Source organism: Rhinolophus ferrumequinum, chromosome 14 (genome assembly GCF_004115265.2).
Source record: "Rhinolophus ferrumequinum isolate MPI-CBG mRhiFer1 chromosome 14, mRhiFer1_v1.p, whole genome shotgun sequence".
In the NCBI taxonomy this organism is placed as follows: Eukaryota; Metazoa; Chordata; class Mammalia; order Chiroptera; family Rhinolophidae; genus Rhinolophus; species Rhinolophus ferrumequinum.
In genome coordinates, this window is record NC_046297.1 from 17,560,270 (window position 1) to 17,579,857 (window position 19,588).

Consider the following 19,588-nt stretch of genomic DNA (forward strand, 5'->3'; position numbering starts at 1 on the left):
CCGGGTTACATACAGACACACACATGCACATATGTAGATAGACAAATGGGTGGATGGATAGATGGATGAAGGAAGGAAGGAAGGAAGGAAGGAAGGAAGGAAGGAAGGAAGGAAGGAAGGAAGGAAGGAAGGAAAGAAAGAAGGAAGGAAGGAAGGAAACCCAGCTTTAGAAAGTATATAAAACTTGGCTGGGCCTGTATGTGTACATTCATTTTCTCTAATTGTGACATAGATCCAATGCTATGAAAGTAAAATAAATCCAATACTAAAGTTTGGAATGAGAAAGTATTTGCAAAAATTTGGGCAGAATTGAATTTTACGTCTTTTAAAATCCTGTCTATTTTTTTTACTGACCATTTATATTGTCAATTACATTAAAATTGGCATAAAATTATTAAAGTAATATGTTTTAATTGCAACTTAGAGTATGCAGTTGCTCCTTGAAAATCCTTCCTAAATTTGTTTTCCAAATATCATACTAGATTTTTTTTCTCTACTATGTTTCTTTTTAATACAGTGAAAATATTGATGGGAGAAAGAAATTAATGCTTGGATTTCTCAAAAGATTAAAATTCTTAAATTCAGTTGTAATTCTCATATGCTCTAAAGAACCTCAAATTTTCATCAACAGCTCTGCAAGTTAACCCAGGAATTTCTGTAGGTAGTTAATCATTCTGTTATCAAGTTGCCCTTCAAAGCAACAACACAGAAGCCAAAAAAGCATTTACTTCCGTTGGTGGGTTTTTTTAAGTCAAATGAAAATGAAGCAATTTCACAGTCTCTGTGTGGTTGGTCCTTTAATTTAGATTTCCCCTTATTTTTGCAGATACTTAAAGCTTCAGAAAGACTGCCCCCACTACCACAAGAGGACCAGCCTAACCATACGCTCCAAAAGATGGCTGTGATAGATCTTGTGAAGTCATTACTGAGCAGACCAAGATCTTTGGGAATGACCACTAAAGATGTTTTGAACGAATCATAGTCCACTGGCATTTTAGTGTTTCGTTTTTTTTTTTTGGTTTTTTTTGTTTGTTTTTTAGAAACAAAAATTACATGTAATGTTACATTCCTGCATGTCCTTTCTTGATAGCATTAGTGAATCCATTGCATTTCTTTTGTGTGTGACACAGCTGTTCATCCTCCCTGCACTGATGTGTGTTTCCCAGACAACATTTAATACTTATATTGATGATGTAGCCGCAATTGTCTTGGCAGGGTTTTAATGTATATTACTAGGAATTAACACTAACTCTTGGGCTGACTTGTGCAAACTGCGTTAAACGGGATTTAAAGCCGTTAGGAGTACTTTGCATTAGCACTCTTAACACTAACAGAGGTCATCGTTAGCTGTGAAGATTTGAGTTGTATATATCTGCACTGATATCCTTTTAAAAATGTTTCCATTAGCTTTGAGTAGTCAGAGTGAAACTCAAACTTTGAGGTTCCTGTAGCTTTTAGCTCGTTAAATAGAAAAAAAATAATATGTCAGTGAACGTTTTAAATTATCATGGTTAATTTATTTTTCAGAAAGAGAGGGAAAAACTAAAATTCCTTGTTAGGGCCTAGAGAAAAGGAATGGCCTGCTATATCATGCAAAAATGCTTTTTGGCACCTCAGATTAATCATGTAATAGCTGTCGTCCATTCAGTATTTGTTTAAATTTTAGCAAACCTATATAAATTACCGGTGCATATCTTACAGATTGGTCTACGTTTAGCTGATTTAAGTAATGCCCTCGCCACTAAAGAGACAGCACGGCGCTCTTACTAACTAAAGTCGGTATCGCGTCGAGCTGGGTTGATGTAGGATGTGAAAAGCACTCACAGAGCCAAATGCCTGCTGCTAGTTCACAGCGTAAGAGCCTTGTCCTTTCTACACTGAAAAGTTTCTTCTGTTCTTAATGTGGTTTATTTGTGGCTCAGAAATAGTGGCCATGGTGAAAATACTCACTTGTTAGCAAAGAAGGTAGCTACAGCATCCTTTTGAAAGGACCATGAGCTATATGAAAAAGCCGTAAGAAGTGGTTTCATTTATGTGTCAGGAGTAGCTCTTGATTATGTTAACATTGTTTTAAGATAAAGTGATGTTTTTCTTGCTCTTAGGGTTAAAATCAAAGAGAGTTTATATTTTTTGTCATTATAGATCATGGTTATAATGTAGTCAGTTATGCATGCCGACCTGGTGTGTAGTGAAATCCCTAATAATAAGTAAGAAAAGCAATAATTTTCTAAAGCTGTGATATGGGTAGTAGAGAGTTGCTTCTCAAATTCTAATAAAGCTCTTAATTCGTATTGTGAATTATACAACACTACTTTTTATAAAGCCATATTTTTTTAGGGGCACTTAGGAGTGACATGGAACAGAGGAATGAGTGAAATAGATTCTCCTGGATTTTTGTATATAATCATCTGTAGACCTCTAGAAATACAGGATTCATTATGCTGTGGTCAACTTCACATACTTTTTAATTCCAAATATCTGAATTTATGAGCCTTGTCTTTACAAATACATGCCATGGTGGGCAACATCAGTGGATTTTCTAAAAATAATGTAAATGTCTTCTGTTTAATGTTATCTGAGTGCAATAAAACGCAGAAGTATTCTTCTCTATATTGTCGTTATTCTGAAGTATATCATTTGTTTATTTTGTTACATAATAAAAGAAGTTCATTTTATACTTACTGGTGTTTTAGAATATTATAGCATTTTTGATGACTAAATCACAAAGGACTACCTTCAACCCCTTTCCCAACCTATTTCTAGTAGGTAATGTTTATTTTGTTTAACCTTTACAATTATTCTACATCTGCAGGGGCAGGATTACAATGAAATAGCCCCTGTATCCATCCTTGGCAGGTTTTTGTTCAGTCCTAGGAGTTTGAGTCATTCCCTGGTGAGGCCATCTCTCTCCCCTGTTCCCTTTTGTGAAGATATTAGCCTGGGGAATTGAGCTTCTTAGATTCTAGAAAGTATTGTTTTCTCATACACCCCCAGAAGAAACAATTAAAATAAGACTTGAAACTAAGGGTAAACAGACTCACTTTCACTGCTAAATGCTTCATGTGTGTTAGGGAGTTGAGTTTTCCCAAGAGATGGGGGTTATCCCTGCTTGCAGACAAGAAAACTGAGGGTCTGAGACGCTGAACACCCTACCCTGCCTGCCCAAGGCCTTTCATGGTATTCTCGAGTGAATGCGTGGGTACCAGATAACAGATCACTGGGGGATGTGAAGGCGTTGCTGATACCACCAAAAGAGAGCTCGCTGAGATTTTTGATGCTTTTCTTCAATCCTGTATCTCTGATGCCTTTAAGAGTGCATCCTGTTAAATGATGCACTGCTTAACTTTATGACAAGGAGGTTATAGTTAATAAGATCAATAAGGTTTTTTTGTTTTGTTTTGTTTTGTTTTTATCCTGGATATCTCCTGCAGCACTGGCCAGAAAGTGTATGGCAGTCAAATTTCTAAAACTCACTCTTTGCAAAAGTCTGGTCTTTGTTTCTCTTTCAAGGAAGGTAGAAAATGGCACCGTGGGAAGATCATATGCTTTGAAATGATATAAACCACTGACCTCGAGAACTTTATGTGCTCTACTGTCTCAGTCTCAGCTTCCTCCTTTGCACAGAGTAGAAGATGAGACCTTCCCTCAGGGTGTCAGGGACAAGAGGCACATGTAATATACTCAGCAGTAAGCCTGGCACGCTGTAGCTTTTGACGCTAGTTCCCTTCCTATCACCTAGGGTTTCAAAGGAGAAAAATTCTTGACTCACAAAAATTTCTTTCTTGCATCACGAGCCTGCCTCAGATTTGCTTTTGTCTGCCCCCCCCCAACCCCACCCCTTAAAAATGAAATGTTTTATATGAATGAAGGTAGGAAATGGGACCAAAAAATTGGGTGATCCGTGGTTGTATCCCCACCCCCACCCTGGTCTGTACCCACACCTTCTCATGTCCACTATGGGGAAAGGACAGAGTCTGATTTTTATCAGTCTCCCAAACTGCCCCATCCCCACTCCAACACATATGTGTTCACACATGTTCCGAGAAATACCCAAAGACTAGATAGGTACCTCCTGGGACTAATCAACTGGTCTACCTTGAAAATTTACTAGACACTAACCTGTACTAAACAGTAGGCCAGTGTGAGGTTATAGATGCAGAAGTTTGTTTAGAAACACACGGTCAGGTTATGTGCTGTTGTCTTTCATGTGGGTTGGATGTTCTTTGGCAGGTCCAAGTTCTTGGTGGGTTTCACTGTGCTTAGTAACCCCATTTGTGGGAGAGACACCAACTGGTTCACCTAGTGAAAGGTTGACAGAGGTAGGCTCTCAGGCCCATCTCAACTCCTCAGCAGGTGAACTGCAGCACACCTGGGCTCAGTGCAGGCACCCCCAGTGGCTCACCTGTGTATGTGTGAAGTCCTTAGAGGAACAAGACTAGTGTCCCCAGAGTATGACATGCATTCCTTTAAAGCTCACGATGCAGTCTTATGTTTTTAGGAGACAATAAAAAATATTGAGCAAGCCTTGATATGGGCTTCACCCTACCCCAGTTTGCCTTCGTACTCATAGAGACACTTAGAGGAGGTGCACGTGACCCACACCAACTCTCATATTGATGCGGAACACGTAGCCTGGCACCTGAGGCCTAGGTACTGCTCGGGGACTTTTAAAAGGAATTCAGATGAGTCTAATCTTAACGTTTTGTGACAAATGTCATGTGTAAAGAATTCAGAATTTCGGAATATTGAATTGTTTGCCCAGAAATATTTTTCTTAAATTATACTGACTTGAATTCATTTAAATACAGTCTTATATGTTGAGATACTGAATGGTGACTTGACTTTCACAGTACTTACTTTGTCGTATCTTTACTTTTCAGAAACAAATCGGAAAACAGATGACCCAGAACAAAAAGAAAAAGGTGAGATTATCAAATAACCAGCCTTTTAAATATATGTCTGAAAAACTCATCATACCATCCATAACCAAAATGATGATTTTTATTTTATACCACTAGTTAAAGCTAATGGGTCTATTATTTCAATGACTTTGTCAACAAACATTTATTAATATTCTATATAAACATTTAGAGCTAAGTCTCTGGAGAGAGAGTGCCTGGCTTCTAATCCTTATTTTGCCGTTTGCTTTATGTCCTTGAGAATGCCTTAACCTCTGTGCCTCAGTTTCCTCTTCTGTCACATAGGAATAGTATTGCCAACTTCAGAAACCATAAGAGTACTGTTTCTACAATAGTAATTAAGTGAAAATACAGGGAAAGTGCGTAAAGTAGCGTCTAGTACAGGCAAAGCTCTCGGGAAATGTTAAATGGTATTTATTGTCATTTGTTGTCATTATATGTTGGCAACTGTGCTACCGTGTTTCCCCGAAAATAAGGCCTAGCTGGACAGTCAGCTCTAATGCGTCTTTTGGAGCAAAAATTAATATAAGACCCGGTCTTATTTTACTATAGTATATATATTTACTAAAATATAATATACTATAATATACTATAATATACTATAATATATTATAATATACTATAATATACTATAATATACTATAATATAATATAATATAATATAATATAATATAATATAATATAATATAATACCGGGTATTATATTAATTTTTGCTCCAAAAGACGCATTAGAGCTGATTGTCCGGCTAGGTCTTATTTTTGGGGAAACAGGGTAGGTACAGAGATACAAAGATTCCTAGAATGTGTTGTCTTTTCTGAAGGAACTCCAAATTGTTGGAAAGAAAGATATGCAACCGAAGTTACATCCATATAGAAAGGATCATTTCTGCCTCCCAAGAGTTTATTACAAATGCATTCTAATAAATTTAATAACCCAGTACAACTTTAACTCTCATAAATATTCCTAAACTTTGATTGAGGAGATATTTTTTTTTAAACTTTATTGGGGTGACAATTGTTGGTAAAGTTACATAGATTTTGGGTGTACAATTCTGTAATACATCATCTATGTATATCACATTGTGTGTTCACCAGAGGAGTTATTTTTAAAGTTAAAAAATTATATGAAGAAACACAAAGTAGTGGTTACACTTTCAGGATCAACTGAATGATAAAATCTTCCATGATTAAACAGTATTACAATTTCAGGAATGCCTGTAATCTCTAGTGGTGAAAAGTGTCTGCATTGAAAAGACACAGGACACGTAATATACAGGATCTAACCTACTCAGTATGTAAATAATACTTGGCGAGCATATGGAGTTGCTGGACCCAGGCCGTAATTCTGTAGCCCTTAGGCTAGGAACTAGGCATCTAGCTCATGCATTTTTTTTTTCTGACTGGTTGTTTTTAATTTTTTATGAAAGTTATATGGAGATACAGTTTTAAAAGTTATGACTTAAAGAAAATTAGTCTTCTACCTTACTACTCTCTATCCATGAATTCCATTCCCAACTTTCTTTCAGTGGTTTCCTCTAGTACTTACCTACCCGTCACTAAATGTCTGGTTAATTCTGCCTTTCCTCAATATCGGAAATTCTCGGTCGACTCTTGTGTATAGATGATGGATTTATCTCAATCATCAAGCTCTCCATGCTACCTTACCTCCCCAATCGTCCAGTGTATTCTTGACGTACTCTATCAGATAGTGATAAGCACTGGGGAGAAAAAAACAGCAGGGAGGAGAGTAGCAGCAGCTTTTGCGAGAACTAACCACTTCTACTCCTTCACTTGGCCCACCCGATAGCACATTCTCTTGGCTTGTCCCCTGCTCTGTACTCTTTGCTTTTTCTCGCGATCTTTGGATGGAAGCCTCACGTCTCCCTGACTGTCAATCATCTGAGTGCCCCAGGGCTCAGTCTTCAGAGAGTTTCTCTTTACACACACTCCTTGATGATCTTGTCTAATCTCATGGCTTAAAATATCTCAGTAAGTCAAAGATTACCACATTTCCCTGCAACTTGGGTCTCTTCCCTGAACTCTAGGCTGGTATATCCAGCTGTCTGCCGGATGTCTACCTGATGATCATCAAATCCTGTCACCTTCCCCAGAATATATCTGGAATCCAACTACTTCCTGCCACCTTCACCCACTCCCCCCAGGTTCCAGCCACCGCCATCTTTTGCATGGATTATTCCAGTTGCCTCCTCCCTGCTTCCACCTTTGTCTCTATAATCTTCCTCAAGACAGTAGTAGCCACACTGACGCTTGAAACCTAAGTTGTATCATGTTGCTGAGATGCCTCCAGCATCTGCATGTCTTCCTCAGAGTAAAAACAAAGTCCTCTGCAGTGGTTTACACAATCTGTCCTCTCTGCTTCCTCTTCCACTGGTTTCCTTCCCGGACTCATGAACTGGAATTCCTTCCTTTGCTGACTCTGCTCCAGCTACACCCGCTTCCCTGCCGAGCACGCACTGGACTCGGGGCCTTTGCACAGGCCGTTCCCCGCCAGGCTGAACATTCTCCCCCAGATCCCTACCTGGCTTGCTGCTTTTTGCTTCTTTCTCGCCTGTTACCCTCTCAGTGTGCCTCCCTACCCATCTTATTTCAGTTGGCAACCCTCTTACACTGTATTCCATTTCTTTGCTGTGTTTTCTCCATGGCAATTACCACCCTGCAATTGTATTTGATAGTTTAAATCGTTAGTGTTTATTTTCTGAACTTCCCACTGGAATTTTCACTGCTGCATTGCGTGTGCCTGACATATAGGAGGAAGTCAGTAAATATTTGTTGAATGAATTTCTATTATTTTTTTAATGACTAGAATAGACATTAGAGGCTCTATAAGATCCAAAGTAGTAAGAACCAGAGCCACATAGCATTCCTAGGATAAAAATATGTGGGAGACCCGAAACTTGAATGGGAGAGCCAAAACTATGGGAAATCTATGGGAGACCAAACACTTTGGGCACGCTGGGGTAAGAAGACACAGCTGTTGTCATCCCTAAAGACGCCAGAGCGATTGTGTGGTTTCCTCTGTGATTGATGTGGACTCAGTGGGCCCATGAACTCATCATCCTCACACTCTTTGGAGCACAGAACTAACAGGGAGAAGAAAACCTGTATTTAAAAATTCTGTAACCTTCCGTTTCTTGGTCCAGAAATGAGGATAGTGATTCTCATGTGTCATTGGGTATACTTCATTGCAGAAGGATGAAAAGAAAATAATATCTGTAAATAATAAATGCAATCTGCTACTATTATCAATATCTAAACTTACTATCCAAATATCCAAATATTTGCATGCCTGCTACTTGCTAGGCACTAGTCTACGCAAGTGGATGAAGGTGAGAGTAAGACAGACAAGGTTCCTGCTTTCACAGTAGTCATGTCTCACCAGGGAGACTTGCAGCACACAAAAACCGAACTAGTGATCGGCTCTGAAGGAAACAGCAGGAGAGTTGGGGGAGGGAGGTTTCCGAGGAGGTTAGTGATTCCATCAATGCGGCTCTGTGAACCCTCAGCCAAGAGCGCCCTGAGCACAGTCTGTGCAAATGTCCTGAGGTTGGAATGAAGGCCCTGAGAAGCTGACACACCCAGAATAAACTAAAAGCATGTGTGATGCAGTCAGAGAAAGTCAGGGACCAGAGTATGGCAGCGAGTCTGGACATTTTTCCTTCATGCAGTGGGACACCTTACCCAGCCCATGCGAGTGTCTGTGCAAATCAGAACCTTTCTCATTCACGCACTGACTGGTTGGTTTGCTTCTGGGAAGTCCACTCCAGCCCATTCTTACAGAGGTGGAGACACAGGAGGGTGGGTTATGGGCGTCAGTTATTGCAGGTGGTGAACACATGCGAGGCCTGTCCCAGACTGCCACTCACAGCATTACCGGGAGCGACATAACGCTGCTCACTCTCCAGAAGCTCCTTTTCATCCGTAGGGGCCGTGCCCCCCTCTGCACTGCCCCATGTACTCTGCATAGCTTCATGTTCCAGGGGTTCTGATCCTAAAGGGAATTTTCCAAGGCAGTGGGCTGGGCTCTCCTGGCTATTTCTTCACAGAAACAGTGGAATCCGTGCAATAGCTTCTCTTGATGGTTCATCACTCTCAGTCATGTAAAACTGACAGTTTATGTCAATACCAACCAAAGGATATTTGTAACTACAGTATTTTATTGAGTGTGAAATGCAGGCATAAATGTTACTACAGATTCATTGAAAACCCTGTTTGAGCAAATTGTCAGGTTTGGGAATTCCATTTATTTTTTACCCAGATTTATATGATGCTGTTAACTGATAGGGAAGAGGGAAGGGGAAATCTTCCATTTTTGGAAAAGGTAATGAAAATGTCAAACATGTTTTGATAGTCAGACTTTAGTTTCATCATATGGAAATGGAGATGTTTTTATGGTAATTATAAATTTATCTGAGGTTGAATTATTAGATTGCCTAATTTTCCACTTGTATTATCTTTCCTCCATTATATTGATGAGGAAATGTTGATGAGAGTGGGAAGATTTTGTTTTTACTAAGAATTAAAAATTATATGATTCCTTTCTTTTAGAGAATTGTATTTAGTTGATTTTGATAGAGTCACGGGTTTGGGATAGGGTTCATTCCAAAATAGGCCCTCATTTGGAGATGCCAGGTTCTTAAATTGAATCAGATGACTTATATCTGTTTGAGATAAAATTGCTATGTCAGTTTCTCCCCACTGGATGTCATCTTTTCCCACATATTCCATATTCCGTAACCATAAAATATGAGTGTGAACTACAAAGTAAGGCAGTGCAAAAATGGCTTATTAGATGTCGAATTAAACAATTGTTTTTTGTTCATTTAGTTAATAACGTATTTGAGCACCTACTGTGTACCAGGCCCTGTTTTAGGCACCGGGGCCAAAACAGTCAATAAAAACAAAGCCCAGTTCTCATGGTACTTACATTTGTGTGTGTGTGTGTGTGTGTGTGTGTGTGTGTAGATATGTGATTAGAATATAATAGGCAGTAGTAACTGGAAAGGAATATAAAACAGGAAAAGAGTGCAGAGAATGATGGTGGGCGGGGTGTTGCTCTGATAGACAGGCCTCTGGGACAGTGACATTTGGAGATGCAGGGAGTGAGCTGTGCAGCCACCTACTTGGGAGAAGACAGCAATAGCACATTCCCAGTCCCTAAGGGGAGATGTGCTTAGCATGCGTGAGGATTAGCGAGAAAGCCGGTAGGTCGGTGAGGAGATTGTGAGGGGAGAGGGGTGTGTGTGAGATCACAGCGGTGGCAAGGTCGCTGTCTCCAAGGTTCTTTGAAGAAGGGCTTTGTAGGGACGGACAGGGGGCTCAGTTGGTTAGAGCGTGAGCTCTGGGCCGTAGGGCTGCCCGTTCGATTCCCACATGGGCCAGCGAGCTGCACCCTCCACAACTAGAATGAAGTCAGTGATCTGCCGCTGAGCTCCCTGGTGGCTCAGTTGCTTGGATCGCGAGCTCTCAACCACAAGGTTGCCGGTTCCATTCCCACAAGGGATGGTGGGCTGCGCCCCCTACAACTAACAACGGCAAATGGACCTGGAGCTGAGCTGCGCCCTCCACAACTAAGACTGAAAGGACAACAACTTGACTTGGATGGAGCTGATGACTCCTGGGACAAAACACACCACTGTTCTCCAATAAACATAAAAAATAAAAAGAAGGGCTTTGTATGTCATCTTGAGAGATACTGGGAGCCACTGGGAGATTCCGAGTTGAAACTACTGTGATCTGCCTTATGTTTTTTTTGTTTGTTTGTTTTGTTTGTTTTTAAACTTTTTTTTTTAATTTAAATCGGGGAATATTGGGGAACAATGTGTTTCCCCAGGGCCCATCAGCTCCGAGTTGTTGTCCTTCAATCTAGTTGTGGAGGGCGCAGCTCAGCTCCAAGTCCAGTGGCCGTTTTCAAACTTTAGTTGCAGGGGGCGTAGCCCACCATCCCATGGAGGGAATTGAACCAGCAACCCTGTTGTTGAGAGCTTGCACTCTAACCACCTGAGCCATCCAGCCGCCCTGCCTTATGTTTTAAAAGCTGATTCTGGCACAATGGGAAGCAGGGAGACCACTTAGAAGATGATTGCAGTAGTCCAGGAGAGAGACGATGAAGGCAGGGTTTAGGGTGTGGGGTAGAGGTGGTGAGTGGTGGTTAGATCTGCCTATATTCACATGTAAAGTCATTATCCGCTAATGGATAGGTTCTGAGGCATGAGAGAGACGTCAAAACTGACTCTAAGCTTCTGCAAAAGGTGTGCTTTAACAAATTCAGGGAATATAAAAGTATGGAATATGTTATTGATTTAATATATATCAAATGTCAGTTAATATTTGAGGATTTGTGAGCCTTTAAAGAAATTTGAGGAACAACAGGATACCCGTGCCTGAAAAAAGGAAATGTGGTTTTGCTTGTGTGTGTGTGTGTGTGTGTGTCTGTTAAAATTGCATTTGGATGAGAAATTTTCCTTGGATTTAGACTAATGTTTAATAACCCATTATATTATTCATTACAATTAAGGCTACGCTGAAGCTATAATTTGGGAATGTCTTTAAGAAGACTGAAAGATTTCCTGGTTACTATTTGTATTCCTTCAAAAGTAATAATCAGTGCCCTAACTAAACACCAGATGGCACTAGAAAACAAGTCACTTTTAACACTAAATTTTTCTTTACAGAAACCACATTTGTAATGCAATTTAATGAAAAGACTGAGATGGCTGTATTATAGCCGGTAAATCAGCTCCGTGCAACTAGTATCTTACATGAATACTCCTGAGTTTTCTGTCATCATGAGGAAAATAGAAATAGAACCAGCAAGGGCAATAATATCAAGCCAAATGAAGTTTTTTCATCTGAAAAAAAAAAGTCTATGAAGTTTTTCCTGGGATTCTTATAACCATATGCAACATATTTGAGCAAAAGTGGAGAATATTGCCCTGAGAATTAAAAATGTGAGTCCCTAGCACAAAAAGCATCTCATGATCAGGCTCCTGCTATGGCTTTCCTCTGTGCAAAAGACTCCTCCTTGCGTCCCCACTTGGAACTCACTGGCGAACGCCTGTTCCTTAGACCTGAGCTTAGAGGTTACCTCTGCCAGGAAGCCTGCCCTGACTGTACGCCCATCGCTACTCCAGACCAGAAGGCCTGCTCTCCTCTCTGCTCCCAAGACACCCTGTGCTTACAGATTTTTAGCACGTATTTTGAGTTTTCCTCTTAATTTTTAAAAAATAAACTTCTAGTTCGAACCATAACCTCCCTCCCTCCCCCCGTCCAATTCCCCAGGATAAGTCAAGGTTCTCCAGAGAAACAGAACCAACTTGGTGTGTATGTATCTAGAAAGGGAAGGGACAGTAGAAAGAGAGAGATACAGAGACATGGAGATTTATTTTAAAGAATTGGCTGAGGTGATTATAGAGGCCAGCAAGTCCAAAATCTGCAGGGTAGGCAGGCAAGCTGAAGACCCAGGGAAGAGTCGATGTTGCAGCTTGAAGCCAAAGACAATTTGGAGGTAGAATTCCCTCTTCCTTATGGTAGGAGAGGAGGTCTTTTTCTTTAGACCTTCAACTGATTGGATGAGGCCCACCCACACGGTAGAGGATAATCTGCTTTCTTCAAAGTCTACGGATTTAAATGTTAATCTCATCTCAAAAAAAAAAATACCTTCACAGTGACATCCAGACATGTTTGACCAAATATCTGGGTACCATGGCTTAGCATAGTTGACACATAAAATTAATTATCACATCCCTCCAGGGGCACCTAACCATAACATAGTAGGAGCTGAATAATAATTGTAGTATGAAAAAAATGTGGTGGTAAATCCTTTTTCCTTTAATTGTCTCTTCATCTGATGGAGATGATATGAGATGCAAATGGTGTGCAGGAAGAGTTTGTAAACAGAAATATCAAAGTATGAATGAACTTTAAGTGTCTATAGCATATTACATTTCAAGTTATTTTCACATAGGTTCTCCTTTAATCCTTACCAAAAAATCTTGTGAATTAAGTATTTTTCAGCCATTATTTCTTTAAGTATTTTTTCTTCTCTCTCTCTACTACTTCTGATACTCTAAGTACATGTCAGACTGCATGATAATAATGTTCCACAGGTTTCTGAAACGGTTTTTTTTTGGGGGTTTTTTTTTCCTTTGGATTGTATAATTTCTATTGCTCTAGTTCAAGTTCAGTGATTGCTTCTTTTGCCTTTTCATATCTGCTGTTGAGCTCATCTAGTAAAATTTTCATTCCAGCTAGTTCTTTTAAGTTCTATATTTCCAATTTCTTTTTTATAGTTTCTAGCTCACTGTTGAGATTCAGTGTCTGTTCACTCCTTAATACCATGTTTTTCTCTAATTCTTTGCACTCATTTATAATCACTGATTTTTCTGATGAACCCAGTGTCTGAGCACACTTGGAGGAAGTTAATATTGACTTTTTTTTTTTAACTGAGTGTGGGTCAGGAGATCCTGGTTATTTGCATGTGTAGTAATTTTGGGTTGAAAGCTGGATTGTATATATAATTTGTTTTAGCAACTCTGGAATTTGTTTTTTTTTTGTTGTTTTGTTTTGTTTGTTTTGTTTTTTCCTGAGGATTGCCAGTGTCTAGGAGACAGTTAACTTGCCTAGACTCAAACTGAAAAATGTGTTTCCCCTGCAGTGTGAAGCAGTACTGCCTCTGCTCAGGTTTTTTGGCTTCCAGCTGCTGTTTTTTTTAAGTCTAGCCCTATAGTAGACAGGGGTGGAGGTGCCCTTTGCCTACATAGTTCAGTGGTCTGCTGTGGATTGGGGCAGAAGTCATACGCAGATTTGGGGGCTTGTTTCTGGGATTTCCCCTTGCACCTGGGATTCACCATCTAAATTTTAAGTTGTTTTGCCAGCCCCAAGTTCTGCTGTCTTTTACCTCAAGTCATTAGGGCTTCTATTTTCTGCTATCCATACTGTGTGTATTTAGAAATGTATTCAGGCAAAACACTACAAGCTTGCAGCTTTCGCCAGAAGCAGTTCTGTCTTTCAAAGGTAGATTTCTATAGTATTTGCCTCCAGGAAGGCCTCGGTGAGTCTTGCCTCCTGCCTCTGTGTAGTCCTCTCTCCATTGAATGAGGCTGACCTGTGTCACCAATAGGGCATTGCAGAAATGACAGTGTGACTTCCAAGGCTAGGTCATAAAAGACGTTGCAGCTTCTGCCTTGCTTATCTGTGGATCACTTTTTCCAGGGAAAGTAGCCGCCATGCTATGAGAATATATAAGCAGCCCATTGGACTGGTCTGTGGAACAAGGAACTTGTGTAAGATGACGAATGTTTGTGGTAGGTGTAAGCTGCTAAGTTGGGGGTAGTTTGTTTTGCAGTCACATACAGTTGACTCTTAACGCAGGGGTAGGGTTTCCAACACCCCGCACAATCGAAAGTCTGCATATAACTTGTGACTCCCCAAACACTGTGTTGTCCCTTGGTGTCTGCAGAGCAGTCATTCCAGGACCCCCTGTGGGAACTAAAATCCCTGGATGCTCAACTGCCCTATATAAAATGACGTACACCAGTTCATACAGTCGGTCCTCCGCAGCCACAGGCTCACAGCTGTGGATCAAAAACAGTACAGGAATTTACTGAAAAGAAACCCACGTACAAGTGTACCTGTGCAGTTCACAGCCTGTGTTGTTCAACGGTCCACTGCATAACCAGTCCCTCCTCCTCGAGTTTCGGCCTGCTTTTTCACCAGGCTCCTTGGAGCTCCCCCACGAGGATGGAAAGTTATCAGGCAGCCAGGGATTTGGGCAGAGTTTACTCAAAGATTTTGGATCTCAGCCCTACTGTGGCTCTCCTGCTTCCAAAATATCCCCAAAGCAAATTTCCATTTGCTTTGTTGCGCTAAGTGCTGTCATCTGCCCCCTTCAGTAGAGAAGGACACCGTTTTCCACTGCCTGACTTGGGGTGGTTGTGGAGCACCCCCATGCAAGAAAACTACAAACTCATCATTCTTACCCAGTGTAGAAATAGTCTTGCGAGAATGAACGCCTCTACTTATAAGTTTCTGCCTGTCTTTGGTCATTTTCCAGTGCCTTCAAATAGTTGTTAATGTTTTCCATGGTATTTCATTGCTTTAATGAAATGCGAATACTAACACTGAATATTAGGGAGGCTGCTATCTCACATTTGTAAGCCATTCTGGGTTCCCGTTCTGTGAACTGTCTCTTCATAGCTAATGGTTTTCCTTTGTATTGTTGATTTTCAGTGGTTTCATTTATATTACTGATATTAATCCCTTATTGGTTTTTATATTGCAAAAATATTTCTCCAATTGGTTTTTTATCTATTCATGTGCAGTGCCCTCCAGATGCTTGATAAGTTGCAGTAAGTGAGTATATGAATAAACACATGAGAGAATGGTATTCTCTGGTCTCTTACGAACTTTGAACAGGTCAACACTTACCTCCTTGCTTTCACATATTTTTCTATTATGAAATAAAAAATGTGTACAAAACATTGGACAACTTTGATTCAGATGGGAGCTTGGGAAGTGTGAAACGTGGTCCTTCCTGTAAATCATTCATTCATTTATCTTATTGGGAGAAACCTTAATACCTGTCTGTGAAGATACCTGTCGTCAAGCTTCAGTTATTTGGTCTCTGAGGGTCCATCCCACTGATGAACAAGGATTCCACCAAGTCGTCACTGTCTTGAACTTAATAACTTCATGGTCAATATTTGTAGGTCTTCTGTCTTCTAGCTGCCCACTGGAGGTGCTTTGCTATTTAGCAGTCCCTAAAACACTAAATATTCCTCATTATTAGTACAAATAGCCCACTTAGATGTCTCACAGGCTGGTGATTCAGTTCAGGCCACACTGCTACGTCTTCGTAATTTTCCCACATTGTAGAAGAGCAACGTAGCAATAGCACACTTAAACCAACTCAGGAAAAAGCTATGAAAAAACAATCTCCCTCCTACCCTTGCAGCTGTGAAAAGAGGTTATGAGATAACTGTTGTTAAAGATTTATTATAGTCATTACATTCAACAGCTACAGTAGTTTGAGTGGTTCCTAAAATATACCAGCAGTTATTGTCTGATTACTTCTACAGATAAGTTAATTATAGGAGATTTCTGACACTTATACAAGTCTGATTTAGAGAGTAGCTTAATTACAGCAATTTTAGTGATTTAAATAAGCTCAGCATATATTACCAGTCTCAGCAAGTGTAGTAGAACTTTTAAGCTGTGTTGAAGTACACATTTTCTTTATTTTTATTTTTCGTTTCATGATTTTAACTGTACAGTAGTACAAGTAATGATTCAGGACACCTGTTTCCACCAGAGTGAATATTCAGTCAAACACACCACAGGACAATAATAGCGAATTCTTCACTCTCATTAAAACCCCATTCTAATGCTTCCCATTGAGCCCTCAACATTTTACGAAGCTAATTTCTATAATGATGGTGACAACATGAGCCAGAAAGTAAAATAGGGTTCTTATGGGGGAAAAAAACTCAGATATGAATGTGTCTTAAAATTATTGTTTCGATCTAAATTTTTCAATTGATGGGAAATGTGACCCTGTCTTCTAATCAGAATAATCCACTTTACCGTGCATTAATACACTGTTTTGTTTGGATACCGAACCAAATTAAAGATGAACGTAGTAGCCACATATGCCCATGCTAGCTTAAAATAAACCTTTCAAAACAAGTGCCATAAAACCACAGTGCTATCTGTAGTTGTGTATATTCATTTATTTAAACAAGACTTCAAACTGGAGAGTGCATTAGTTTGGAGAGTGCATTAGTTTGAAAAATGCATTACTGAAAATTACCTCAGTCTGATTACAGAGCTCTTCCCCTCATCATGTTTCATTCTTCTGATATAATTGTAGATTGTAGTGGCATTTACAGCAGTAATTCTTGCTATGTGTTTATGTTTTTCACTTAAAAATTAAGTATGTGTTGACAATAGAAAGTGTTAGTAAGAGTAAAAATAAATCAAACCCTCTCTGTTTCAGTTTGGGTGATTTTCTTACATTCTGCCCAGGAAACGGGTCAACTGCTTTTCCCTAACTCTATGGAATATTAGTCGTGCTTTTGTCCTTTGCTAGAACGCTCTTCTTCTTCCTCTTCACCAACTCGGGTCCTGCTGTCCTTCGCTGGTTCTGAGCCTGGGCAGTGGTGGCATAGAGCAGGGTGGTCGTGCTGGAGCCTGAGGTGAGACAGACACTCAAGGCAGGGGCAGAAAATTAGGCACAGACAGCAGGTGAGGTCTGGGAGGCCAGCCGGTAGGCAACAGGCACATATATCCCAGAAACGGAGAAAAGCCACTGTCGTGCGGGTATCAGGCGGGGTCTCTGCTCCCGCTCTCCACATAAGAACACAGGATGTGGCGAGGTCAAAAAGGAACACCCACGGAGCCATAGGTAGGGGAGTCATACACTATAGTATCACTGGAGGCTGGATTCACACGACATGCGACCTGTTGTCCACTTTTCGGCTGTCGTGCAGGGGACCCTGCTCGCTGCGCCATGTGTCATGCGAGGCGGCCTGCGAGGGATCCTGCCGACTACACCAAGTGTCACGCAGGACGGCCTGCAGGGTCTCTGGTCCCACTCCCCACACAAGAACGCAGGACATGGTGAGGCCAAAAAGGAACACCCACGGAGCCATAAGTAGGGGAGTCATATCTCTATATTCTCTCTAGCGGCTGGGTTGGAGACACAGGAAACAGGAGCCACACAATTCCCAACCCTCCCTGCGCTGCTTGCAGGCTCAGCCACCACCTTCTTGCTAGCCCCCATTTGCTGCTAGCGTAGCCACGGCAGTTATGTTAGTGCCCAATGGCTCACTGGTTACAGCTGACGGCCAACTAGCCACAGCTGATGGCCATTTGATCGCAGTCGATGGCCATTAATACCTGAGCCAGCACCTTTCTATGTGAGGCCGAGAGCCTGAAAACTGCTTTTTGGGGCTCTGTCCCCACACTCCACCCCTACAGGCTCTCGCCTCACAATCTACGCGACAAGCGTCTTCCGCAAGGGGCCCTGTGCGAGGAGCCTGGAGGTGAATGCTATTTCCTGGACACAGCCAAGCTCTCTGGTCACAGCCAGGGTTTCTCAGGGCACCACCAGTACTTCTGGGCACAGCCAGACTTCCTGGACTTCTTAGGGTACCACCAGTCTCCCCGGGCACACGAGGGCCTCTCAGGGCACTGCCACTCTCTCTGGGCCTCTCAGGGTACCGTGCTGGAACAACAGCGGCTCACAGTCAAGGTGCTTACATATTCTCGATGGCGGCCGGTCAAGACACAAAAGCAAACATCGCCAGTTCCATTACATGGTGGTATGTTCCCAAACAAACAGTCAAGCTGTCCATTAAATTAGGGGTGGAAGGCAATTCCCCATAGTCCATAGTCATTCGCCAGGGCTGTCCTGGGGGTGAGGGATGACCTTGACCTCACCCTCATCTCCCACGGAGGACTCAGCAAGCGTTTCCTCCTAGGACTACAAGTCCTGCATCCGGGCTGCCTCAGCAAGCACTTCCCAGCTCACAGGGCCGCAAGGACCCTCACTTTCTCCGGCCTCTGCTGGTTGGGGAACCGTCCATGTCTTTCCACCCCTCCACGGGGTCCAGCTCTCAGGCAGCTGCTCCTCCTGGTCTTCCTGAGACTGAGTGTTCATACGCAGAAACTGTTCCACTGCCCTTCGGGGAGCTTTGGCCGGCACCGTACCCTGCTCGCTGCGCCATGTGTCGTGCGGGGATCCTGCCAACTACGCCATGTGTTGTGCGGGGCGTCCGGCGGGGTCTCTGGTCCCACTCCCCACATAAGAACGCAGGACATGGTGAGGCCAAAAAGGAACACCCACGGAGCTATAAGTAGGGGAGTCATATCTCTATATTCTCGCTGGCGGCTGGGTTGGAGACACAGGAACCAGGAGCAACACAATTCTCAACCCTCACTGTGCCGCTTGCAGACTCAGCCACCATCTTCTTGCTAGCCCCCATTTTCTGCTAGCGTAGCCACGGCAGTTATATTAGTGGCCAACGGCTCACTGGTTACAGCTGACGGCCAACTAGCCACAGCTGATGGCCATTTGATCGCAGTCGATGGCCATTTACTACCTGAGCCAGCACCTTTCTATGTGAGGCCGAGAGCCTGGAAACTGCTTTTTGGGGCTCTGTCCCCACATCTGCCAACCGACCAACTCCACTTGCTAACTGCAATCCGCGCTTGCTAGCTCAGCCACCATCTCCTTGCTAGCCCCCATTTTCTGCTGGCGTAGCCACGGCAGTTATGTTAGTGGCCAGTGGCTCACTGGTAACAGCTAGCGGCCAACTAGCCACAGCTGATGGCCATCCAATCACAGTTGATGCCGTTTACTACCTGAGCCAGCACTTTTCCATGTGAGGCCGAGAGCCTGGAAACTGCTCTCTGGGCTCTGTCCCCACAGCCACTAACACGGGTTCGGCAACAGCCCCCAAGGGAAGCTGGAAGCGGGAGGACATTTGCTGACAGAAGTAGTTCCACGGACAGGAGTGGCGTTGGATTCCTCCAGAGGCACTGGCAGACCCGAGAGCCCCATCGCCCACTGCCAGGGACACTTAGGAGCTGAGCCAGGAGGACGGCATCCAGACACAAGGTCGGTGCTGCAATGTCAGGAACACTCATGG

The 19,588-nt window shown here is 42.2% G+C and overlaps 1 protein-coding gene across 13 annotated transcripts in view; it reads left to right on the top strand.

The window, feature by feature from the left end:
* The window catches only part of ASPH (aspartate beta-hydroxylase), a 202,867-nt gene that overhangs the window by 91,887 nt on the left and 91,392 nt on the right, over window positions 1-19,588 (top strand). For all 13 annotated transcript variants that reach the window (XM_033126574.1, XM_033126578.1, XM_033126575.1 and 10 more), the window contains one exon: window positions 4,881-4,922. In XM_033126574.1, the coding sequence (XP_032982465.1) occupies window positions 4,881-4,922 (42 nt within the window). The remainder of the gene's footprint in view (window positions 1-4,880; window positions 4,923-19,588) is intronic.